A 27,140-nucleotide genomic window follows, 5' to 3' on the forward strand; every position below is an offset into this window, starting at 1 on the left:
ATAAGAGATTTTCATTATTTTGCGTAATATTATTAGTTAGTCTTATATTCTCATGTAGTTTGCATTTATTCCTTCCTTTTGCTCTAAAATAAACATTAATTATTAAAGTTATATCCTGCTGTTTAGGTGTCTTTGTTCTTCTATTTGTAATTGCTTGGTAAATATATGCATTTCGTTCATCATTTAAATAAATGTTTGGTAAATTGATTTTCTTTTAACTTAACTATACCAAGCACCAAACAAACAGCAATGAAAGTAGTTAATTATGTTAACCCTGTAACTAGTTGCTGCCTAGTTTGGTTATCTTCCAGCTTCGACCCCGTTCCCAAAATACCTTGGAGCAGCAGTAGCTCGGAAGGAGAGGGACAGTGAAGACGTGACCACTACCTAGCACAGCGCGACTTTCAGATCATTATTACGATCATACTAATCTTTCGTGCAGTGCATTATAAAAGAACTATGAAATGCTAAAATGTATCTGTGACCTGGCCCATGTACCGAGGGTGGAGAGGAGAATAATGCTTCCTATTATCCACCTTAGGCCACCACCATTTTCCATGAAGAACAACTTGCCGACCGATATCATCTAGTTGCTAATACGATTATTTGGCTTAATTTGGACCTAGAAAGGATAGCTGAAAATTTGAAGGTTCGTTGCAAATTTCGTTTGGTGCTTGTCATTTGCAATTTCAATTTCAGTAGTCATTGTTGAACAATAATGTCGTAACAGAATTTCCCCATGAAATTTATCAGAGAATCATATTCGATTGGTACCCATGTATGTAATTATATTTACCAAGTAAGCCTATTATATAACCGTCTTTTGGGCCTTCATTTAAAGGCAACATTAATATTTCTAGAGCTAGCATAGTACTTTTACTTATATTTACCAGGTAGTAATTTGTATTTTTCAAACCATAATATTCTATTTATGGTCTGCCAGGTTAACCCAGTTACTTGTTCATCCCAGATAGTTTTGCTTAGCCCCTAAATCTCGTGTTTCGTTGCCACATTGCTTTTACTTATGTTTGAATAGACATGCCCATATACAGTATTTGCATTGCTCTTGAGCATTTAAAGGTTTACTTTATATATATATATATATATATATATATATATATATATATATATATATATATATATATATATATATATATATTTTACTCGAGTCAATTTCTTAACATTTTTACGTGAAATTTTATGAAGTTAATTTGATTAGGAGTCCCTTCTTACATTTGGATTTCCATCATTTCAGATTCTCTTGATTTATTCTGAAATTGTGAGTTGGCAGCAGGGGTAGCACCATCCCTCTATCTTGTATGGTTTGGGATTACCTGTTGCAAACCAGGAAGCAAGGATATTCACAACAGTTTGATAGGAAATGAATTGATAAATTAAACTGTAGAATTTATTACTGATTTTTTTTTATTTTTTTTTCTTGGTTTTATTATTCACAGTAATTAATTCAGAATATCCCAAGCACCATTGTTAATTGTTTGTTTCACCAAAACAAAGTTTCTTCCAAATATTTCGCCTATCTGCAGTACTATTTGGAAGGTAAGATGATTAAAAGGTTAATTCAGATCTACAGCTGTATTTTTTCTTGTTTCTGACGTTCAGATAGTTTTTCACAATTTCTTTATACTAATACGAGTTTATCCTAATCAATTTTCCTTATCCCATGAGGCAGACAGAATTATTAAAGGGTTAGTTCAGATCTCCAGTTGTTATCTTTTTTTCAACCTTCAGATAGTTTCCTACAATTTGTTTATGTTAATAATATGAACTTATCTTAATTTGTCACATCTATGTATATCCACAATCATATACATACACACATGCATGTATACATACACAATAAATGCATAAACCCCATATACATACAATCATACATATGTATACATACATATACACATATCTATACACATTTAAATACAAAAAAATATAAACATACACAGACTCTTAAACATATTTTACTCACCAATACATATAATATGAAATCCCATATACAAGTAACAGTAAAACACCTGCACATATCTATATACAATTTTACTTCCACATGTATGGAAGCACAGATAAGAAGATTAATATCCTTGAGACTCAGAATCTTTGGTGCCCATCACGTTCACACACTCTACCTTTGCTTTACGCAGGGTAAAATATTTAAACACCTAGCCATCCTTTCAAAAGGGTCCCCATCGAAAATGTTTGCACCAAGTTCCGCAGATGTTAGGCTGGGTAAAGGCACATTTGGTTCCATGGGTAACTAAGTGCTTATAGCAACATAGTATGGGTGAACACTAGACAGATTGTTACCATATATAACAAATACTTTTGATTTCTTGGCTCATGATTCAGAGGAACATGTACATCATCTACTGATGATAGTCTACGAACAGCATGAGGTGGAGCACCATCAACAGATGTATATCATCTTATATGGGTTAAAGTCATGATGGTCTCATTAATAAATCAAGAGTTTATGATTCTTGGATATAATTCAATATTTTTAACTCTTTCATCCATATTATGACCACCCACTCCCACTCATATGATCCTAGCTATACCAAAGTCCAGAAGTCAGTAGTGTCCCTAATTAAGATTCTATGCAATAATTTCTATATAAATCATTAAAAAAATGTGAAGAATTTTTCATATTCAAACGGAGAAAAAGGACCTAATTTACCTTTTTGCTTTTATGAAATATCCTGAAGACAAGAATTAATGTGATGATGTAAAATGCTATAAATATATACTGAGCCAGGCGAACATTGGTTCCATTGCTAGTGATGTGATATAATGCCATGAATATGTACACAAAACCTGAAAAAAATATAGAGTACAAATAGCATTAGTTAAAGGATCATAGAATAATCTATGAAATTTTTTAAGTTGCAATACTATATAATATTTTCCTGGTTAACTTGAAAAAAATTCAATACCAACCCATTATTTTACAATAGCTCTAGGTGCATCTTTACAAACTTTAAAACAATTCACATGAAACAAAGAAAAAAAAAACCTTTTCAAGTTAAAATATTTGAACTAAAACTGTAATTAATACCCATTGATAGAATAAAATAGAGTCGAAATCCTATCAAAAGACTTAGAAACTAAAACAATTAAATATGGGACGGCTTTATATTTCCTAGGGGCAGAAGGCTGTAAGTTTAAGTAGCAATAGGAAACTATCATTGCAAGTAAATTTTGTAAAAGTTACCCATTCAGCACAAAAACTGAAATAGTTATAAGAAACTACAAATTTTGAAAACAATTTGTATAATTCCTAGCTATACAAACCAATGGGTTACTCCTGGTTCCAATTTCTATTACCAGACAATAATAAAAGGAAAAGGGTTCAGTTACATCATAATTAGTTACTCACCCCACTGCTGGGTAGTGTTAAATGAGGTTGCCTATATGCATTACTCTATTCTGGTCAACGACTTGTAGGGTGATTTAGGTGGGAAATTTACTTAAATGACTCAAAGTTGTATGACTAGGAAAAATACAAATTGTTTTTAAAATCTGTAGTAACTTCCTAAGCAGATACAAACTTTTGAGTCGTTTAAATGGGAGTCTTCCTTAGGTAGGGGAAGTCTCCGTTAAAAAGTATTCACTCTCTAATTGACAGTTACAAGTACATGTAGATAGGAGCAAAAGTCAAAAGTGGATAAGTCAAGACAGTCCAACCGACTCGTAAAAAGGCAGGGTTGTAGTGTCCAATTCTTTAGGTTCAGTCTAATACAGAGATAAAGCCATACGAAAATCAAGCATCAAATAAATTCAGTGTGTCAAATATGATTATCTAGAAATGGGAACATGTTAGTCTTATTTGCATTAGGATGTGATCAAAGCAAGTGTACTACATTCCATCTTGTAAGTACAATCCGACTTGATCCAGATTTCATACCCTTATAATGCAGAGAATAATTGACGCCTTAATAAGCAATTAGGTGTCCCGTAAGCGTTTAACCCTGGAACGGTACGGTGGGTCGTCCGCGACCCCGAGCGTCAAAAAAAAAAAGAGGTTTTTCTCACGTGACTCACCCCCGTGACTGAATTTGTGGGTGATCGACCTGCAGTAGGTGTCTCGCCTACACGCTCTAGTAGTGTCCAGATGTGCATTGCTGTAGCTGTACTCCTTCCCCGATTTCTGAGACGCGTCGGGGTCGAGCGCGACTGAGTTTACCCTTCTAAGGTAATTTGCATAATTATCAAAGTTATTACGTATTATGAAATTGTCGTAGAATGGTGCAACTTGTATAGGTTATCAGTTATGGAAAGTCTTGGTGGATTGTTTGGCTACCATGTGCATGATTTTTTTTTTAGTTAAAATGTCGTTCATCATCACGAGGACCATTTTACCGCGAGTGACCCTTTTTAATTTTTTTTTTCATTTTTTTTCCCAAGTCATTTTTCCGTAAGATATTACCAAATAGTGTCGTAAAACTTTTGCTTTTTTAGCGTTGGAAAGTGTGTCTAGATGATCTGGCTACCCATGCGTGACTTTGTTTTTGTCAGATACGACGTAGTTATTGGTATATGGGGTATTTAACTGCAGTTGCCAATTTCTGTTTTTTTTCAATATTTGTAAAAATTTACTACGTAGTAAGGAATTGCCGTATATTATTGATTTTTTTTTCATGTTTATTTGTTAGAAAGTGTGCCTTGATGGTTGGGCTAACACGTGCATGTCTTTTTTTTTATCTGAGATGCCGTATATTAGAATGTTGGCCATTTTTCCGCGAGTGCCCCTTTTTATTTGTTTTGCATTTTTTTGCTTAGTCATGTTACCGTAAGGAATTGGCAAGTAGTGTCGCAAAACTTATATTTTTATAGTGTTGGAAAGTGTTTCTAGATGATCTGGCTACCCATGCCTATCTTTATTTTTTAGCCAGATATGGCATATATATAGGTATGTGTTCGATTTTCCTGTGATTGCCATTTTTTCGTTTTTTCCCATTTCTTTCAAAATTAATACGTACTAAGGAACTATCACAGAGTAATGATTAATTTAGATGTTTATTTGTCGGAAAATGTGCCTTGATGGTTTGCCTAGCACGTGGCTGAAATTTTTTTTTTCTGAAATGCCGTATATTAGAATGTTGACCCTTTTTCCGCGAGTGCCCTTTTTATTTGTTTTGCATTTTTTTGCTTAGTCATGTTACCGTAAGGAATTGGCAAGTAGTGTCGCAAAACTTATATTTTTATAGTGTTGGAAAGTGTTTCTAGATGATCTGGCTACCCATGCCTATCTTTTTTTTTAGCCAGATATGGCGTATATATAGGTATTTTTTCGATTTTCCCGTGATTGCCATTTTTTCGTTTTTTCCCATTTCTTTGAAAATTACTACATACTAAGGAACTATCACAGAGTGATGATTCATTTAGATGTTTATTTGTCGGAAAATGTGCCTTGATGGTTTGCCTAGCACGTGGCTGAATTTTTTTTTTTTCTGAAATTCCGTATATTAGAATGTTGGCCATTTTTCCGCGAGTGCCCCTTTTTATTTGTTTTGCATTTTTTTGCTTAGTCATGTTACCGTAAGGAATTGGCAAGTAGTGTCGCAAAACTTATATTTTTATAGTGTTGTAAAGTGTTTCTAGATGATCTGGTTACCCATGCCTATCTTTATTTTTAGCCAGATATGGCGTATATATAGGTATGTGTTCTATTTTCCTGCGATTGCCACTTTTTCGTTTTTTCTCATTTCTTTCAAAATTACTACGTACTGAGGAACTATCACAGAGTAATGATTCATTTAGATGTTTATTTGTCGGAAAATTTTGTTTACTTCTTTTTTGATTGAATATCATCAAATTTTTTTAGCTAAAATATTATGTTGTTTTACATTTTTTGTTTTTCGATTTTATTTCCCTTCAAAAAAAATTTTTTGGGTCAGAATTCTAATTTTATAGTCGTAAAATAATTGACAATCATCCAGCAATCCACCATACAATTTTTAAGCATATCCAAGAATAATTAGATTAGTAGATAACACCTCGAAATTGACATACCCTTCCTGCATTTCAGGTGACAGATTAGGGAGTCTGAGTCAGTGTGGTTGGCGGCCATTTTGTGGACATATCCGAAGCGTAAGTTGCCCTATCTATATATATTCTTGTTCCCTATAGAATTTGTGATATTTTGGTATATTTTTACCTGCATAAATATCATATTATATATCAAATATATGTATTTTTTTTACGAAATTTCTAAGTACTCAAAAAATTACCTTTAGATATGGCCCCTGATATAAATGTAATTTACAAAATAATGAAGATTTTTTTTACATATTTCTATTTTAGGATAACATATGTTTATTCCCTAAAAAAATTAGCCACTTCCTATTTCATTTGGGTACCCAAAAAAATTCATGAAATTTGGACAAATTTTTTTGGCCAAAAAAAAGTTACCCTTTTTTTCTCATTTCAGATCTTCACCTCCATGGGTCCGACTTCATCCAAAATACATCAAAATGTGTCCTAAACATTCAAGAATCAATTCCTAAAAGGATTTGTGTATATATGTATAAATTTTTTTTTATGAATTTTTATGTAAGGTCTTTTTATTTTTCTACTTAATTTTTTAAAATATTTATAATAAATAGTTTTTCAGCAGATGAGTAGTATTTATCTTTACAGTAGTTTTAAGCATTCATTGAACTTTTTTTTGGCCAAAAAAAAAAGGTTACTGCAAAGACAGATTTTTCAAGAATTTTTTTTTGCGTCGGGGTCGCGTGCGACCGAGTATACCCTTAAAGGGGTGTCCGAGGAGCGTACCTATCCAGGGTTAAGCTAGACTTTTTGTTAAGCTGTAACAATAGAGCTTAAAGTGTTTAAAAATCTGTGAAAAAAATCTTTCATGTAGTGATCCGTGAAAGTGTCCTCTCTTTTTCTGACACCAGCCTTGAGAACTTGGGCCATTGAGTGGTTCTTGAGGAACGCCAAGGTTGTAGTAGGACCATGGATATCATGTGCTCTGGGGGGGGGGGGGGACCAAGCAACATTTCCTGTGAGGATTTATATGCTCTCATAATTGTTTCTCTTAGCCAAATGGAAATTGTGATTTTAGAAACTTGCTTCTTGGAACTCCCTGTGCTCACAAATAAGTTTGGAATCTTGGGTTTAATTAACCCTGGATAGGTATCGTTATTTGACCACTTTAAATAGGTATCGTGGGTCGACCTCGACCCGAGGTCCAAACCAAATTCATAAAAATTCCTTTTCAAATCAATTCACAACCTTATAATATAAAAAAAAAAACTTCAAAGAATATTCTAATCTTTAAAAAACTAAATAAAAGCTAAGTCCAAAATAACGGATTTTGAGCGAAGCAAAAAATCTATTTTTGGGTGAGATAGCCATGTCGTCCTGAGGGAAGGTTCCTTTAAGTAGCTTCCTAGAGTATATTTGACTACAGTGATATTCCCAGAGAATTTAACTTAAGGTCTCCAGAATTCTAACTCCTGGTGCGAATTTCCTTAAAGTTTCCTTTAAGAATATCGCATAATATCAGGGGACGTATTCTTGACATGCAACATAGCAATCTGCACCCCACATAGCGTTTACGCTTCGAGGGGAAAAAGTGGCAAAATAAAAGAGGAGCCGTTAATAAGGTTCCCTTCCTCTGTTACTGTTTGAGTTCTCAGATGGCGCCACCATTGCCACCATCTTTATTCCTTGTAGCGTTGAGCCGGTACTAAGGATACAGTATTATTGGGAGGGGTCCTGCCAAGGCCTTTCATAGAAAAGAGGGAGGGTCCATCAGAACGACATGGCTATCTCACCCAAAAATAGATTTTTCGCTTCGCTCAAAATCCGTTTTTTGGGCTCAGACCATGTCGTCCTGATGGAAGTTTACCAGAGCATTATAGTATCTGTGGATTTTCCAATCATACCTTAACCTCAAGACAATATTTTCCTTAGTCACCTAGACCTAGAGACCTATGACGTTACCGTTATACGTCATTACTTCTAATCATGAACTATGTTAGTGCTTACTGCACCCTACAGGGAAGAGTCATCCTAGACTCAGGAAAAGTCTCGAAGTTTGTATATCTCATATGACCAACCTAGCAACCAAAGGGGCATACGGATCTCACTGTATGCCTTTAGCCAAAGTTTGTATTTTAAGAAAACAAAAGTTCACAAAAGCTGCCATAGCATCTAAGGTATGTCATCTCAGCTGTATACCTTAACAGGTAAGTTTATATCCGTGTCGAAACAAGGTAAGCATGGCAGAAAAGGTTTGTATATGTTTAGGAACAAAGTTACTATCGTTGTTCAGTATTATTATGCAGAATAATAAGGAATAAAAGTAATGCTCAGACATAACTTTATTTGTATATGTTTGGGGCGAAATAAGACGCATAAAACCAATTAGACATTTATTGGCAATCAATAAATGATAATTCAGCATACATCTCATAATAACATACAAAATGCAAGAGAACAAAATTTGAAAACAGAAATTACAGGCCAAATCAGAAATACTTGTTTATCCTGAAAACAAAAGTTCATGCCACTCATTGAAAATTCAGTAATTTCCTATTACTTTTCTGAGAAGTCTGTCTATTTACACTTGTGTAAGAACACACGGCACTAGTGTTAAGTTTATGTTTCTTCACCTTTATACATTGGAACAGTCCATAATGTCACCTTGATGACATTTCACTTACCATGTTGCGCTGTAACGTGCCAACATGTACACCCTATACTGTAGAATTATAGTCCCAACTAATTCACTGTTCCTCGCAGTACTAAGCGACAGGTTTTAGTACACTACCTGCCGCCACCACATGTCTCTGTAATTCTTGCACTTGCTTCGCATAGTGCTTAAAAAACACTCTGGATGACTTCCATCCAGTATATGAGCGAAGTCGCTCGAAATCCATGAGCTGGAAAAAGTTTGACGACGAAGCAATTTTCCTAGGATCATGACCTGTGGTTGTACTGTCAGGATCCGCTCTGTGAATGAAGTAGGTGATCTTCGCCCTTAGTTGTTTCAGGGATAAGTTTGAGCCCCATGTTTCTCCTTTAAAGAGCTATCCTCCCTCGAAGTCTGAAGTTCTACAAAGATAGACCTTTAGACACTCTACTGGACACAGTGAGACATCTTCCTTCAGAGGGCAGATTCTCCAGGGACCCCACCTCTTGGTGGGTAGCTCGTTCTTGGCGAGAAACGTTGGGCCAGGAAAAGGATTCAGTTCTACCGCTTCAGTAAACTGGATATGGCCGTCTTCCCGAGAAAGGGCCACAATCTCACTAACTCTAACCCCTGAGGATGGAGCAACCAAGAATATAACTTTTTGAGTCAAATCTTTCAGAGAGCAATTCCCGTTATCCAACGTTGAGGCAAAGTGTAGGACCTTATCCAGGGACCATGAAATGGGCTTTGGAGGTGCTGCAGGCCTAAGTCTAGCACAGGCCTTGGGGATCTTGTTAAAGATTTCATTAGAAAAGTCTGCTTGGAAAGCGTAAAGCAAGGGTCTAGTCAAGGCAGATTTACAAAAGGTTATCGTGTTGGCTGCTAAACCTTGTTCATGAAGATGAATAAAGAAGGATAAACAGAAATCTGTTGAGATTTCTTTTGGTTTTCTTGCCTTGAAAAAAGTAACCCACTTCTTCCACGATGACTCATATTGCCTTCTGGTAGATTTAGACTTATATTCCTCTAAGAAGTCTATACTTTCTTTTGAGATCCCAAACCTTTTTCTCACTGCTAAGGAGAGAAAATCATGAGATGAAGGCCTTGGGTTTTCTGTAATGAAGCAAAGACATTCGACTTCTATACCTGTTGAGACAGAACTGGGTCCGGCAGAGGAATCAGCCTCAGCTGCAATTCCAATATTAGGGGGAACCAGTTGCTCCGGGGCCACTTGGGAGCCACTAGGGCTGCTGTTCTTTAAAAAGATCTCAGCTTGTTGAGGACCTTCATCAGCAGGTTGGTTGGATGGAACAGATAAATACTTGACCATCTGTTCCAGTCGAGGGTCCTCGTATGGGGCCACATATTGAGGAAGTTTCTTGTTGTCGCTCGTCACAAAGAGGTCGATCTGCAGTTCAGGGACTTGATGTAAGATGAAGGAGAATGAACTTGCGTCTAGGGACCATTCTGACAATCGGTATTAGCCTGGATAGAGCGTCCGCTGTCACATTGCGGAACCCTTGAAGGTGAACTGCTGATAAGTGCCATCTCTTCTTTTCCGCTAAACGGAAGATGGCCAACATTACCTGGTTGAGCTGAGGTGATCTCGAGACTTGACGATTCAGACATCTCACTATCACCTCGCTGTCCAGAATCAGTCTTATATGGACTGCAGGGCGAGGGGACAATTTCTTCAGTGTGAGGAAGACTGCCATGGCTTCCAAAATGTTGATGTAGAAGGTCTTGAACAGAAAGGACCAAGTTCCCTGAACTTTTCGTTGATGAGAGTGACCTCCCCATCCTTCCAGTGATGCGTCTGTGTGGATGATGACTGAGGGTGGAGGCGGTTGCAGAGGCACTGACCTCTTCAAGTTCTTGGCCTCCGACCATGTCTTGAGAAGTGATCGTAGTCGGATCGGTATTGGTCTTCTCAGATCTCTTCGAGCGTTTGATGCGTATCTTCTCCAGACTCCTGATGCATCTTTTAGCTGCGCTTTTAGCACTGTCACTGATGCAAACTGAAGAGAGCCCAGCACTCTCTCCTGTTGGCATCTTGATATCCTGTTGGATTTTAGCAGTCTCTTGACAGATCCCGTTATCTCTCTCCTCTTCTTTAATGGAATGGAGAGGCGATGTGACTGTAGGTTCCAATGTATACCTAGCCATTGGAACTTCTGAGCTGGAGATAGTCGAGACTTTTTGGTGTTGATCTTGAATCCCAGATGTTCCAGGAACTGGATCACTTTCTTGGATGCCTGCATGCATTTCGTCTCGGATGTGGCCCACACCAGCCAATCATCCAGGTAGGTCATCACCTGGACACCTTCTAGGCGTAGTTGTTGAACGACTGCATGTGCAAGCTTCGTGAAGATCCTTGGGGCTATTTTGAGTCCAAAGGGCATAGCTCTGAAAGTGTACTTTCTTTTTTGTAGCCTGAATCCTAGGTAGGAGGAGAGTTGGCAATTGATCGGAATGTGCCAGTAGGCATCTGCCATGTCTATGGAGACTGTGTATGCCCTTTTGGGCAATAAGGTCCTTATGTGTTGAAGGGTCAGCACCTTGAACTTGCCGTTTTCTATGAACTTGAGTGGCGACAGGTCCAGAATGACTCTGAGTTTGTCTAAGTCCTTCTTGGGAACACAAAACAGCCTTCCTTGGAACTTGATGGACTTTGCCCTCCTTATTACCCATTTGCTCAAGAGTTCTCGGGTATATTCTTCAAGAACGGGGTTGGAGTGTTGGAAGAATTGAGGGAATGATGGTGGAGCTGTCCTCCAGCTCCAACCTAGTCCATTCTTGATTAGGCTGTGGGCCCAGGGATCGAAGGTCCAACGATCCCGGAATAGACAGAGTCTTCCTCCTACCGGAAGCATCTCATTGCTTCTGATGTGCGGAGGGCTTGCCTCCTTGACCGTGTCCTCCCATACCCCCTCTTCCTCTCGAGGGACGTCTAGAGAAACCTCTGCCTGACCCTCTACCTTTAGGGCGAAAGGTAGTGGTCTGCCTCTCATAGGCAGGAGTGAAGGCTGGTGACTGAGTCATCACCTACTGGGGTATCATCTGGTAGGTGGGTTGGGGCTGTGCCACTATCTGGGGCGCCACGGTCATGGGAAGTTGCTGTTGTCTTGCGGGCCGAGAAGGCAACCTTGGCCTCTTTGTCTTCCTTGGACACAGGTTCCGCCTTCAAGCGGACGAAGCAGTCTGGGTAAGACTCAAAGCTGGGCCAAAAGTCAACATCATCTATGACAACAGCCCCCAGGTTTTCTGAAATGAAGGTCATTCCATTAGTAATTGGCATGTACTCTGCATGCCTCCAAGGGTTTACCTCGGAGCAAGAAGGAAGATCCTTGACATTGATGAGTCTCTTTGACCCACGGGACGATGCGAGATGATCCATCCTTCTCCTCAGTTCAGCGTCCCTTTCTTCGTTCTGCTTACGAAGATTCTCCATCATCGTCATGAGACTAGCCAAAGCTTTACCCATGTCGTCCGATGGAGGAGCAGAAGACATAGAGGGTACTGGTTCTGGGGCCGGACCCGACGAAACGGACTCCGATTCTACGTCATCCTCTTCAGTCTCGGGAGCCAGGGTAGACTCCTCTTCTAGACCCTCCGCAAGAAGGTCTTTCTCAGTGTCCTCAGACACCTCCGACATCCTCTCATCTAGGTGGATGTCCTTCATCGCGTCAGAGACATTCGTATCTACGGAAATCTGGACACAACGGATCTCAGGTCGAGGCCCGTGGTATAACGGCATCCGCAGTTGCCTCAGGGCACAGATAGGCACGCATCTGTTCATTCGGAAGGTAAGGCCCTGTGGCATTTTTCCGAAAGCCACGAACCCATCTGCACAGCTTACTCTGAGCTGCATCCCTTGACTCCGCTGTCTTGGGGTCATCAAAAGCCTCAGTAACCAAGGCTTTGCACACATTGCAGTCCTGGGGGACTCAGTACTTTAGAGGTCCCATGGAGATGGAGCAGAGAGAGTGCGCCCTGCACTCTACATGGCCACAGAAGTCCTTGCTCCTCACGTTGCAAAAGACTCTCAGGCACTTAGGGTGGTCCTCCTGTAAAGAGAGGAAAACTAAATGAGTACGCGGTAGTTCATCTCACCTGATAAACTATATAAATATTATAATTAATATTTTTGCATATTTATTGCATATAGCTTAGGATAGACAAGCTAGCAAAGAATTTAGGAAAGACACATACTTGTGTTTCCTGTCCAGCCAATTGCTGCGACCTCCCCCAAAATTAAAACCTAGAGTTTTCCTATTCAGGAAACCCAATGGAAGAATTCTAACCTGTAAGGATATATAAGTGTGACATAACACTGACTTTCCAAAGGTTTTAATAATGAGGGTAAATTGTAACTGATCATCTATCAGTATGTGGAAAGAAATCTTTTCTTAGTATATATATTAGGTCTCAACAATAGACTGTGCATGGATACACAGGGTATATAGGAAAATAACTACTGTATAATTTATTCTATAGTTTTCTGTCAGCAGTATGATCTATACTGCAAATATAATGGCGGCACAGTCCAGTCGGCGTCTTGCCAGCTGGGGTAGTGGCCGGCAGCATCAACCCGGTTGGCACCCGCCAGCCAAGTTAATCCTGCCAGCGTCTTGCCGGCTGGGGTAGTGGCCGGCAGCATAAACCCGGTTGGCACCCGCCGGCCAAGTTAATCCTGCCGGCGGCTTGCCGGCTGCCGGCGCACTGGTTCAGCCGGCACCTTGCCAGCTGCGGTAGTGCCCGGCAGAATCAAACCAGCCAGCAGGTGCCGGCTAGGTCAGTCCTGCCGGCTGCTGGCGCACTGGTCCAGCCGCCGCCTTGCCGGCTGGGGTAGTGGCCGGCAGCATCAACCCGGTCGGCAACTACCGGCTAGGTTAGTACCCGGCGGCACTAGCCGATAGAGAGAGAGAAAGAAGGAGTGAAGGGTACCTTATTGAATGTGTATTAACAGTAAATAAGGGTGTAAGTACTCAGTCTTACTGCCTTCCTCCAGAATGAAGGTTCAAATGGAAGGGGAGAATGTATCATTCAGGATTCCACCCAAACAAAAACCATTGCCAGTCTCTGCCGGCCACTGGAATGTGAATGGCAGTCCAAGAGAGGACTGAAGAACACTCTACAGTAAAGGGGTCTCCTGCTCGCAGCCGGCCCAGCCGGCACAGCCTTTCCCGAAGCCTTGCGTCCATAAGGGAAAGCTGAGCGACTAAGCCACTGCATGTAGGAGCCCCGGCCAGACCCACAACATGCTGGCAAGCGGTGAGATTGTAAGACGACGGCCAAAGAGTTGCGATGGCTAAGCCATCACTAAAGGACAGAGGGGGGAGGGAAAAGGGTTCTGTATGAGGTGTGGAAGGAGCCGGCAGTGTTGCCGGTCCTTCCACACCCTTAAGAAACTCTGTTTCAGTATCGGTGCCATCCTAGGCGGCAGGAGAATATCTATTCTCCAGCCTAGGGTCTACCAATACAGTTAAGGGGACGGCAGCAAACTTGCCGCCTCCTCTCAACAAGGGAGAAACAGAGTTCCAGTGCCGGCGCCATCCTAGGCGGCAGAAGAATATCTATTCTTAAGCCTAGGGTCTGCGAGCACAGGACTAGTCTACTAGACCGCAGGGAGAAGGTGGCGGCATCATACAACCACTTCAAGTGTGGCCTAGGGAGGTCTAGCCTCCTATGCCAGCAGCCTAGTCCGGCTGGGGAATGGCTATTCACCTTGCCGGCAGCCTATATCTCTGAGGTTCTGACCGAAACCCAAACCCTGCTATCTGCAGCTAAGGGAAGAGACAGAAAACCCTAGCCAAGGCATGCCTTAGTGTCTACTCAAGGCAAGACCAACCAGGGTTGTAGCCTAAGGCTACACTCAGAGGGAAGGAGGGATTACCCTTAAATCTCCACTGGAGACGAGTATCGGTTTATATAATAATTCTAGGAGATATCTATCTCCACCTGAATTGATAAAAAAATACACGAGGGTAACCGGGGAACATGTATGAAAGTATACTAAAGCCACTAGTCTAGTAGCCTAGTGGCGGGTGAGAATCGACTACCTTAATCGCCGAAACTCTCTCGTATACGATCTCAGAAGAGGAATATTTATATGCAATCAATGTGTCTTACATGTATAAATTGCCTAAATAGCTTCATTTAATTGTTATTACACTAGGAATGTGTATTATATCATGCATGAAAGTAAACTAAAACGCATAGGCTAGGAAGCCTAGCGCAAGCAAGCCTCGGTTACCTAAATCGCCGAAACTATCAAGAATACAATCGGCATAATATAATTAACTAGCAACGAATACTGAATAGCTTCTAGATATTCATGCTATTAATACCGGGAAAGTCGTTCAGGCTAACTAAATAACTCGTGCGTAACGAACGACAGCACCCATGACGCCTCCGGTTCAGGCAAAAGCTCTCTCACTTAAATTAACCTAATTTCACTGTGAGGCAAGAGGTAGAATTTATACTATGTAAAGATCAAATACTCAACTTTCCAGATGCAGAAGAGGCTGGAGATTGCATGATAAATCCAAAAAGTAGAGTGTACTCAAAAGAGCAACAGGGAAAATCACCAAGCTGTAGCGCTACACTTATAGGAATAAACATGGGTACCTTGATAACGGCTCCCAATCTATTTTTGCCACTTTCCCCCTCGAAGCGAAAACGCTATTCGGGGTGAAGATTGCTATGTGTCGTATCAAGTTATACGTCCCCTCATATTATGCGATATCCTTGAGAGAAATTTTAAGGATATTCGTGCCAGGAGTTAGAATTTTGGAGACCTAAAGGTAAATTCTCTGGGAATATCACTGTAGTCAAATATACCCTAGGAAGCTACTTATAGGAACCTTCAATCAGGACGACATGGCCTGAGCCCGAAAATGACCAACATAAAGAAACAGATATAACATAATTGTTAATATATGTAATAAGAAACATGTCAAACAATCGTAACACAGAACATATTTTGTTTTCACCTGAAAGAGAAAAATTTATTAATGCCACAATAAATTTTAAAATTTGATAAATTTTCTAATATGAAATTCTGTGATGTTGAATGTCTATTCACACTGTGTAAGTAAACATGGCGCAAGGGTTATCTATATGTTTCTTCACCTCAATTAATTAAAACAGTCCTTAGTGTCACCATGGTGACACTCACTTCAAAGTATTGCACTGAGAGGTGTCAACACTTTCACCCATATAATTGATGGTCCCAATCAATTCACTGTTTATCGCAGCACTAGACGACAGGTTTTAGAACACTACCTGCCGCCACCACATATCGCTTGAGTTCATGCACTTGGTTCGCATAATTCTTGTAGAACACTCTGGATGACTTCCATCCAGTGAACGAGCGAAGGCACTCAAAGTCCATATACTGAAAAAAGTTCAGTGATGAAGCGATTTTCCTTGGATCATGACCTGCGGGTGTACTGTCAGGATCCGCTCTGCGAATAAAATTCGTGATTTTCGCCCTTAGTTGTTTTAGGGATAGGTTTGATCCTGAAGTTTCTCCTTCAAAAAGCTGTCCTCCCCTGAAGTCTGAAGTTCTTCGAAGATAGACCTTTAGACACTCCAATGGACACAGCGAGATATCTTCCTTCAGAGGGCAGATTCTCCAGGGACCCCATCTCTTGGTGGGTAGCTCGTTCTTAGCGAGAAATGTTGGATCAGGAGAGAGATTCAGTTCTCCCACTTCTGTGAACTGAATATGGACCTATTTCACTAAATCTGGCCCCTGAGGCTATGGCAAACAGAAAAATTACTTTTTGAGTCAAGTCTTTCAGAGAACAATCTTCATTGTTCACTGTTGAAGCATAGTATAGGACCTTATCCAAGAACCATGAAATAGGCTTTGGAGGGGCTGCAGGCCTAAGTCTAGCACATGCCTTAGGGATCTTGTTAAAGATTTCATTTGACAAGTCTACTTGGAAGGCGTATAGTAGAGGTCTAGTCAGAGCTGATTTACACGTAGTTATCGTGTTGGCTACCAGACCTTGTTTATGAAGGTGGATAAAGGACACACAGAAGTCCACTGAGATTTCTTTTGGTCCTTTTGCTTTAACGAAAGCAACCCACTTTTTCCAAGATGATTCATATTGTCTTCTGGTTGACTTAGACCAGTGGTTCCCAACCTTTTTTTCAGGCGACCCCAATCATGCACCTCAAGCCATGACCGCGACCCCACAAGTTTAGTTGTATAAGTATTATTTTATATTACTAGTTGTTGGCTGTAAAAGTAAGGGACAGTGAATATCCTTCTATAAGCGAAGTACTATAAGATTGGAAAAGACAAAACTAACATCATTAAATTTTATTATAGCATTATAAATTTTAAGGCTTAATATTAATAAAAAAAACCCACTTCTGGAATAATATTTTGTCACATTCCACAAAAACAAACTAAAAGTATATATAAATGTTTTCTGTTAAATGGTAAACTGATTTTAATGGGAGCCTTGGCCTTGGATCATGATGCTGCCTTGGCCCTGGATCATGATGCTAAGTTTCTCTATTCGTGATTCAGTCTTAGAAAGAGGGTAGGTAGCAAGGAAAGTGAAGGTGGCAAGGAACAAGGAGGAGGAGGTGTAGAGAGGAGGGGAGGGGTCAAGGAAGGAGTAGTAAGGAAAAGAGGTGTAATATAATTGCAAATCGCAGTAAATAAGACGAAGCAGAAACGAAAAAATCAATGATATACAGCACCCCAAATCTCGCCAAAAGAGCAACAGCAAAAACAACCATATACAATACTCCAAATCTCTAAACACCTGCCAAAACAACAACCTCAAAAACCAATGACAAAATCCTCCAAATCTCTTAACAACTGTCAAAACAATAACCTAAAAAACCAGCGACATGAAATCCTCCAAATCTCTAAACAACTGCCAAAACAACAACCTCAAAAACCAATGACAAATTCCTCCAAATCTTTAAACCGCCAAAACAACAACCTAAAAAACCAGCGACATAAAATCCTCCAAATCTCTAAACAACTGCCAAAACAGCAACCTCAAAAATCAGACATAAAATCCTCCAAATATCTAAACAACTGCCAAAACAACAACCTCAAAACCCAGCGACTTAAAATCCTCCAAATCTCTAAACAACCGCCAAAACAACAACCTCAAAAACCAATGACTTAAAATCCTCTAAATCTCTAAACAACTGCCAAAACAACAACCTCAAAAACCAATGACACAAAATCCTCCAAATCTCTAAACAAATGCCATAACAACAACCTCCAAAACCAATGACAAAATCCTCAAAATCTCTAAACAACTGCCAAAACAACAACCTCAAAAACCAGCGACATAAAATCCTCCAAATCTCTAAACAACCGCGAAAACAACAACCTCCAAAACCAATGACTTAGAATCTTCTAAAACTCTGAACAACTGCCAAAACAACAACCTCAAAAACCAATGACATAAAATCCTCCAAATCTCTAAACAACTGCCAAAACAACAACCTGCAAAACCAATGACTTAAAATCCTCCAAATCTCCAAACATATGCCAAAACAGCAACCTCAAAAACCAATTACAAAATCCTCCAAATCTCTAAACAACTGCCAAAACAACAACCTCAAAAACCAGCGACATAAAATCCTCCAAATCTCTAAACAACAGCGAAAACAACAACCTCAAAAACCAATGACTTAAAATCCTCTAAAACAACTGCCAAAACAACAACCTCAAAAACCAATGACACAAAATCCTCCAAATCTCCAAACATATGCCATAACAACAACCTCCAAAACCAATGACAAAATCCTCCAAATCTCTAAACAACTGCCAAAACAACAACCTCAAAAACCAGCGACATAAAATCCTCCAAATCTCTAAACAACAGCGAAAACAACAACCTCAAAAACCAATGACTTAAAATCCTCTAAAACAACTGCCAAAACAACAACCTCCAAAACCAATGACATAAAATCCTCCAAATCTCTAAACAACTGCCAAAACAACAACCTCCAAAACCAATGACTTAAAATCCTCCAAATCTCCAAACAACTGCCAAAATAATAACCTCAAAAACCAATGACAAAATCCTCCAAATCTCCAAACAACTGCCAAAACAACAACCTCCAAAACCAATGACAAAATCCTCCAAATCTCTAAAAAACTGCCAAAACAACAACCTCAAAAACCAGCGACATAAAATCCTCCAAATCTCTAAACAACTGCCAAAACAACAACCTAAAAAACCAATGACATAAAATCCTCCAAATCTCCAAATAACTGCCGAAACAACAACCTCAAAAACCAATGACAAAATCCTCAAAATCTCTAAACAACTGCCAAAACAACAACCTCAAAAACCAGCGACATAAAATCCTCCAAATCTCTAAACAACTGCCAAAACATCAACCTCCAAAACCAATGACATAAAATCCTCCAAACCTCTAAACAACTGCAAAAACAACAAGCTCAAAAACCAATGACAAAATCCTCCAAATCTCTAAACAACGGCCAAACCAACGACCTTTTCGACTGAGTGAACAGCGCCGCAAACGTGCCAACTTCACAAGAACATACAAATAAAATAACACATCTAATAACACAATTATTTTATTAAATGAAATAATAATCGAAACAATACAAATTCACAAGAGGTAAATAAAAAGGAAGGGGAGGAGTAGAGATGAGGAGAGGAAGGGAAGTGGCAAGGAAATATCGAAGAGGAAGGGAGGGGGGGGGCAAGAAGGAGGAGGAGAGGGCAGGGGTAAAAGAGAAGCAGAGCGAGAAGGGGCCTGGAGAGACGGGGAAGGGGGGGAGAGGAGCAAGAAAAGGGTGGTGAAGGGAAAGGGGAAAATGTAGGAGGAGAGGGCATGAAAAGTGCCCCTCTCCTTCTCTTCCTCTTCCCTTGCCCATATCTCTCTTTAAATATGGTGGGGGTACCATAGGGTTTTAGAAGCCTCAATTATGACCACTGTGATAGGCTATCATCCACTGACATACTGTGGTGCAATACTTCGTCAGCAAGGGAAGTACTCAGTTTCTATTGTTGGCATACAACTTTTTCATGAATAATTCAGAATTTTAAAGAAACAAAGACTAAGTGTAACTTATGCAGCACATTCAAAATCACTCTACAGGTATAAATGCATCAACTATAAAAGACGAACAAATAGTAGACAGTGTTTCCCACTGCGGCAGTAGAGCTGGAGTGGCTTCATGGTTGGACGTGGACGGTGATACTGTTCACGTATCAAATGCGTACTGCCCTCAGGGATACCTTAACATTAAATTTTTTTTTTTTATATTTATATATGAATAGATAGATATATAAAAGTCGATAAATAAAAATCCACAAATACGTTTATATATTTTTTCTTTACTGCAAGTTCTGCCATATTTTGAATTTTTATTTTTATTTTGAGATTTTGGCGACCCCAGGGTTGGGAAATCTGGACTTAGACTTATATTCTTCTAAGAAGTCTATATTGCCTTTCGAGATCCCAAATCTTTTCTTTACTGCTAAGGAGAAAAATCATGAGATGAAGGCTTTGGGTTCTCTGTGATGAAGCGAAGACAGTCAACTTCTGGACCTGATGAGACAGTGCTGGGTCCGGCAGAGGGACCAGCCTCAGCTTCAGTTCCAATACTAGAGAGAACCAGTTGCTCTTTGGCCACTTAGGAGCCACTAGAGCTGCCGTTCCCCGAAAGGATGTCAGCTTGTTGAGGACCTTCATTAAGAGATTGGTTGGATGCAACAGGTAGATCCGGTTCCATCTGTTCCAGTCGAGGGACATGGTATCCGTCGCTTCCGCTATAGGATCCTCGTATGGGGCCACATAATGAGGTAGCTTCTTGTTACCGCTCGTCACAAAGAGGTCAATCTGCAGTTCCGGGACTTGAAATAAGATGAAGGATAATGAGCCTGCGTCTAGGGACCATTCTGACTCTATCGGCGTGAGCCTGGATAGAGTGTCCGCCGTCACAGTGCGGAACCCTTGAAGGTGAACTGCTGATAAACGCCATCTCTTTTTTTCCGCTAGGCGGAAGATGGACAAAATCACTTGGTTGATTTGGGGCGATCTCGAGCCTTGACGATTCAGACATCTCATTATCACCTCGCTGTCCAGGATCAGTCTTATATGGGGTGATTTGCGAGGGGAGAGTATCTTCAGCGTCAGAAAGACTGCCATGGCCTCCAAAATGTTGATGTGGAAGGTCTTGAATAGAGAAGACCAAGTCCCTTGGACTTTCTGTTGATGGGAGTGACCTCCCTATCCTTCCTTCGAGGCATACGTATGGATGGTGACTGATGGTTGAGGTAGTTGCAAGGGTACGGTCCTGTTTAGGTTCTTGGCCTTCGACCATGGAATGAGAAGTGATTGTAGTAGGGTCAGTATAGGTTTTCTTAGATCTCTTCGAGCGTTTGATGCGTATCTTCTCCAGACTCCTGACGCATCTTTTAGCTGTGCTCTTAGCACTGGGTCTGTCACTGATGCAAACTGGAGAGAGCCCAGTACTCTTTCCTGTTGGCGTCTTGAGATCCTGTCGGATTTCAGTAGTCTCTTGACAGATCCTGCTATCTCTCTCCTCTTCCCAGGGGAAATGGAGAGACGGTGTGACTTTAAGTTCCAATGTATTCCGAGCCATTGAAACTCTTGAGCTGGAGATAATCGAGACTTCTTGACGTTGATCTTGAATCCCAGATGTTCCAGGAACTGGATCACTTTCTTGGATGCTTGCATACACTCCGTCCTGGATGCTGCCCACACCAGCCAGTCGTCCAGGTACGCTACTACCTGGACACCTTCTAGGCGTAATTGTTGACCGACTGCGTCTGCAAGCTTTGTAAAAATCCTTGGGGCTATGTTTATTCCGAAGGGTATGGCTCTGAAGACGTACTTCTTCTGTAGCCTGAATCCTAGGTAGGAGGAGAAGGGGCGGATGATTGGAATATGCCAGTAAGCATCTGCCAGGTCTATCGAGACTGTGTACGCCCCTTTTGGAAACAGGGTCCTTATGTGTTGAAGGGTTAACATCCTGAACTTGTTGTTTTCTATAAACTTGTTGAGTGGCGACAAGTCCAGAATGACTCTGAGTTTGTCTGAGTCCTTCTTGGGAACACAGAACAGCCGTTCTTGGAATTTGATTGATTTTGACCTTCTTATCACCCGCTTGCTCAAAAGTTCTAAGGTGTATTCTTCCAGTACGGGGGTGGATTGTTGGAAGAATTGGGGAAATGGTGGTGGAGCCTCGCTCCAGCTCCATCCGAGTCCATTCTTGATTAGGCTGTGGGCCCAAGGATCGAAGGTCCAACGATCCTGAAATTGTTGGTCTTCCTCCTACCTGAAGCAACTCATTGCATCTGATTTCTGGAGGATTTACCTCCTTGACCGCATCCTCCCTTACCCCCTTTACCTCTTGGGGGGGGGGGGGTATATAGAGGAGCCCCGGTTAGACCCTCTACCCTTGGGACAAAAGGTAGTGGTCTGCCTCTCAAACGCAGGGTTGAACGCTGGTGACTGGGCAACCAGCTGCTGAGGCACCATCTGATAGGTTGGTTGGGGTTGAGCCACCATCTGGGGCACCACAGTCATGGCAACTGTGGGATGTTGTTGTTGTTGCTGCTGTCTGGCAGGGCGACAGGGCAACCTGGGTCTTTTAGTCTTCCTCTTAGGCTGGGGACCCTCATCCGGGGAAGATTTCCTCTTCGCCGACATGCCCCACTTCTGGAGAAGGTTTCTATTCTCCTTGGCGGCCTTGTCTACAACTTCTTTGACCACTTCACTTGGGATGAGGTCCTTACCCCAGATATTAGAAGCTATCAGCTTCCTGGGTTCGTGCTTTACTGATGCAGAAGCAAACACGAACTTCCTACATGCTCGTCTGGCTTTGACAAAGCCATACAGGTCCTTGACCACAGCAACCAAATGCATTTTGGCCATGACCATGTTCATATCCGGGGTTCTACTATTGCTTGCCATCGTCTCTAGACAAATCTGTAGAGATAGAGATGCGGCCAGCCTTTCTTTTGTCTCTTGCTCCCTACGCAAGAGAAAGTCAGACAGCCTAGGGAGATTTTTGCGATATCTGCCTCCAACTGAGAAGGTAAGGTGGACTTCCTTCCAGTCCTTATCTTCCATGGGCAGGGCTAAAGATAATGGTCTACACTAATCGAGTGTAGGGCAAGGTTTGCCTGCCTCTATTGCCTTCATTACTGCCTTAAAACCCTTGGATGTAAAGGGAAAGGCTAACGAAGCTGGAGCAAAAAAGGTGAGATGCTTCTTGCTAAGAGCTGACACTTTAGAATTAGTGAAGCCCTTCTGCTTCAGGCTACTTGACAAAAGAGCATGAGTTTTATCACGGTCAAGTACTATGACCTCCTTAGGTTCTGTCTCCTCCCTTGATGTTGGTTCCGTCTTCAAACGGACGAAGCAGTCTGGGTAGGCTTGAAAGCTGGGCCAGAATTCAACTTCCTCAATAGGGATGGTCCCCAACTTCTCTGATATAAAGATCTTGCCGCTGGCAATAGGCATGTATTCTGCATACCTCCAGGGATTAACGTCAGAGCAAGTTGGGAGATCTTGAACCTTGAGTCTCTTATAAGACCCACGGGAGGTAGTGAGTTGGGCCATTTGTGTTTCCCATTTCGCCTCCTTTTCTTCGCCTTGCTTGCGAAGGCTCTCCATCATTGCCATAAGACTGGCCATTGCCTGTCTCATGTCATCTGGTGGAGGGGCAGAAGATGTAGAGGCTAACGGCTCTTGAGCCGGAACTGACGGAAGGGACTCCGATTTGACATCATCATCATCTTCTTCAGGAGTCAAGGTGGACTCCTCCTCGAGACCTTCCGCTAGAAGGCCCTTTTCGGTGTCCTCAGACACCTCCGACATCTTCTCGTCTAGGTGGATGTCCTGCATTGCGTTGGAGACGTCCGTATCTACGGCAATCTGGTTGCAAGGGATCTCAGGTCGTAGCTGGGGTATGACAGCTTCCCCACCCGCTTTTGGGAACAGCAAGGAGCGCATCCGTTCGCTAGGAAAGTAAGGTCCTGTGGCGTTCTTCTGAAAGCCATGAACCCATCTGCGCAGCTTCTCTCGTGCTGCATCCCTTGACTCCGCTGTCTTGTGGTTATCAAAAGCCTCAGTAACCAAAGCCTTGCAAATCTTGCAGTCCTGGGGGTCCCAGTACCTAAGAGGTCCCTTGGAAGTGGCGCAGGGGGCATGAGCCCTGCACTCTGCATGTCCACAGAAGTCCTTGCTTCTAACGTTGCAGAAGATTTGTATGCACTTTGGATGGTCCTCCTGTAAAGAGGAAAATTAAATGAGTATGCGGTAGTTTATCTCACCTGATAAACTATACAAAATATTATTATTAATATTTTAGCATTATAGCTTAGGATAGACAAGCTAGAAAGGAACTAGGAAGGACACATACTTGTGTTTCCTGTTCAGCCAATTGCTGCGACCTCCCCCAAAATTAAAACCTAGAGTTTTCCTATTCAGGAAACCCAAGGGAAGGTTTCTAACCTCTTGGGGTAGATAAGTGTAACTTAACACTGACCTTTCCCAAGGTTTTAATAATGTGAGTGAATGGTAACTGATCATCTATCAGTTTGTTGAAAGAAATCTTTTCCTTCAATATATAACTGGTCTCAACAATAGACTGTGCAAGGATACACAGGGTATGTTGGAAAATAACTACTGTATAATATATACTATAGTTTTCTATCTGCAGTATAATCTATACTGCAAATATACTGGCTACTGTATAATCATATACTGTAGTTTAGCCGGCATGTTACCGGCTAGGCTAGCACCCGGAGGCACAATCCAGCCGGCGACATGCCAGCTGGTTAGTACCTGGTGGCACCGGCCCAGGTTAGCACCTGGCGGCACAAGCTGACAGAGAGAGAGAAAGCATGGAGTGAAGGGTTACCTTACTAAATGTTTGTTAACAATAAAACAGATTTTGAGCGAAGCGAAAAATCTATTTATGGGTGAGATAGCCATGGCGTCCTGATGGAAGGTTCCTTTTTGGTAGCTTCCTTGGGTATATAACTACCAAGATATTCCAAGAGAATTTAACCACAGGTTATCACAGAATTCTAACTTCTGGAGCGAGTATCCTAAAGGTTTCCCTTTAAGACATCGTATATCAACAGGGGACGCATGTATTAACGCGCCACATAGCTATCTGCACCCCACATAGAGTTAACACTTCGATGTGGAGGGGCGGAGAATAGCTGGGGAGCCGTTCCACAGCTAAACTCGTCCGTGGCTACTTTTGGTACTCGAAACGTAAACAAACGGGCGCCATTGCTAAATGACGTCACGTCCGTCCTCATCCTGATGTCAGTTGCTTGCCGATCACCATGATACAGCAGGACAGGGTGGGGCCTGAAAGGCTGGACAAAGTAGCAGGGAGGGTCCATCAGGACGCCATGGCTATCTCACCCAAAAATAGATTTTTCACTTCGCTCAAAACCCGTTTTTTGGGCTCAAGCCATGGCGTCCTGATGGAAGAATACCAGAGAATCAATGTATCGTGGTAGATTTCCCATGGTAGAGTAAGTGCCGAGGGCTTTGAATAGGGTAAGCATAGTGACCTCAATAGAGGTTCCGTGGGGATGAAACTTCCTGCCCCCCCTGGCAGAGAAGTCCCAACGGACATGCTGAGGATCAAAGTGGTCATCGAAAGGCTACCCACCTTGCGGGGAGAACGTGAAGAACTCGGAGACAAGACAGAATGGTTGATATTCATATAGGAACATTCTCAATGACAGACAAGTGGTGGTTAGGCACTATGTTCTGTAACAAGAGAACAATCTGGTCTCGAAGGTATAGCGCAAGTAAGTATTCAGTTAGGAATATTACATAGCATAGGTGAGTATATAATATGGATTGAACCTTATTATTCTTCATCATCATATTTTAAAGAAAAGGGGATAATGAAACTATGACAACCATGTATTTCATAGTATAAGTAGGAGCGGATTGAGACGCACAAGTAATAAAATAGAAATTTTATTTCACAATTGCAGAATATGGTAAATAAATGCAATAAGGGATGTAAAAGTGATTTACAATAAATTATAATGTACATAGTAATGAAAGACTTCGCTCTTGAATCTGAAAGAAAATTTCAAATTATTAGAAGGCACAGGTTCCAGAGGAACGTCAGTCTTTAATAAGGAAAAAACACATCATGCTCTAGGCATGCGGCACTCATGTGACGACTATGACATTTCACCTTGTAAAGAACAGTCTATGAAAAAACACTAAGTGTCTCTGAAATCACTACGTATCACAAGAGGGTCAACATAGGCACCCGAAGAGTTAAAGTCCCAAGTAACTCACTGTTCTATGCAGAGTTAGGTGCAGGTTTCATAACACTACCTGCGGCTACCACGAAATGTTTGACTTCATGCACTTGTTTCGCGTAATGCTTGAAGAAAACACGCGAGGATTTCCAGCCTGTGAAACTCTTGAGGCTTTCGAAATTCATGCTCTGAAAGAAATTCAGAGATGAAGCGACTTTTCTAGGATCATGACCTGCGGGTGTACTGTCAGGATCCGCTCTGCGAATGAAGTAGGTGATTTTCGCTCTTAGTTGTTTCAGTGACAGGTCGCTACCCGATGTTTCTCCTTTGAAGAGTTGGCCTCCACCAAAGTCGGAAGTTCTACGAAGATAGACCTTGAGGCTCTCTACTGGACATAGAGAGGTATCTTCTTTCAGGGGGCAGATTCTCCAAGGGCCCCATCTTTTGGTGGGTAGTTAGTTTTTAGCGAGAAACGTCGGATCTGGGAAGAGGGTAAGGTCTCCTGAGTCTGTAAACAGGATGTGATCCTCGTCTCTTGATAATGCCACTATTTCACTGACTCGGGCTCCCGAGGCAAGAGCAAAAAGAAATATAACTTTTTGAGTCAGATCCTTAAGAGGGCACGAATCGTTGTTCAAGTTGGAGGCAAAATGGAGCACCTTGTCCAGGGACCAGGCGTACAGTAGTGGTCTAGTCAAGGCCGATTTGCAGGTAGAAATCGTGTTGGCTGCTAAGCCCTGTCCATGAAGGTGAATGAAGAAGGACATGCAAAAATCAATTGTGATTTCCGTAGGATTTTTTGCCTTGACGAATGAGACCCATTTTCTCCAGGATGATTCGTATTGCCGTAGTGGAGATTCAGTCTTGTATTCCTCTAGGAAGTCGAGACTTTTCTTCGAGATCCCAAACCTCTTCTTCGCGGCTAAAGAGAGAAAATCATGAGATGAAGGTCCCTGACTTTCGATGATGAAGCGAAGACAGTCGACTTCTGTACTTGCTGGGAGAGAACTGGGCCCGGCAGGGGGATCAGCGTGGGTTGTAGCTCCAGGACTAGGGGGTACCAGTTGCTCCGGGGCCACTTGGGAGCCACTAGGGCCGCTGTCCCTTTGAAGGTTCTCAGTTTGGAGAGGACTTTCAGCAGAAGGTTGGTGGGAGGGAACAGGTAGATCCTGGACCATCTGTTC

The 27,140-nt window shown here is 41.5% G+C and overlaps 1 protein-coding gene across 1 annotated transcript in view; it reads right to left on the reverse strand.

Moving 5' to 3' along the window:
- The window catches only part of Alg3 (Alg3, alpha-1,3- mannosyltransferase), a 416,824-nt gene that overhangs the window by 341,943 nt on the left and 47,741 nt on the right, over window positions 1–27,140 (reverse strand). Inside the window, exon 2 of the mRNA XM_068364818.1 lies at window positions 2,687–2,823. Within this exon, the coding sequence (XP_068220919.1) occupies window positions 2,687–2,823 (137 nt within the window). The remainder of the gene's footprint in view (window positions 1–2,686; window positions 2,824–27,140) is intronic.

The sequence above is a fragment of the Palaemon carinicauda genome, chromosome 42, assembly GCF_036898095.1.
Source record: "Palaemon carinicauda isolate YSFRI2023 chromosome 42, ASM3689809v2, whole genome shotgun sequence".
Taxonomy (NCBI): domain Eukaryota; kingdom Metazoa; phylum Arthropoda; class Malacostraca; order Decapoda; family Palaemonidae; genus Palaemon; species Palaemon carinicauda.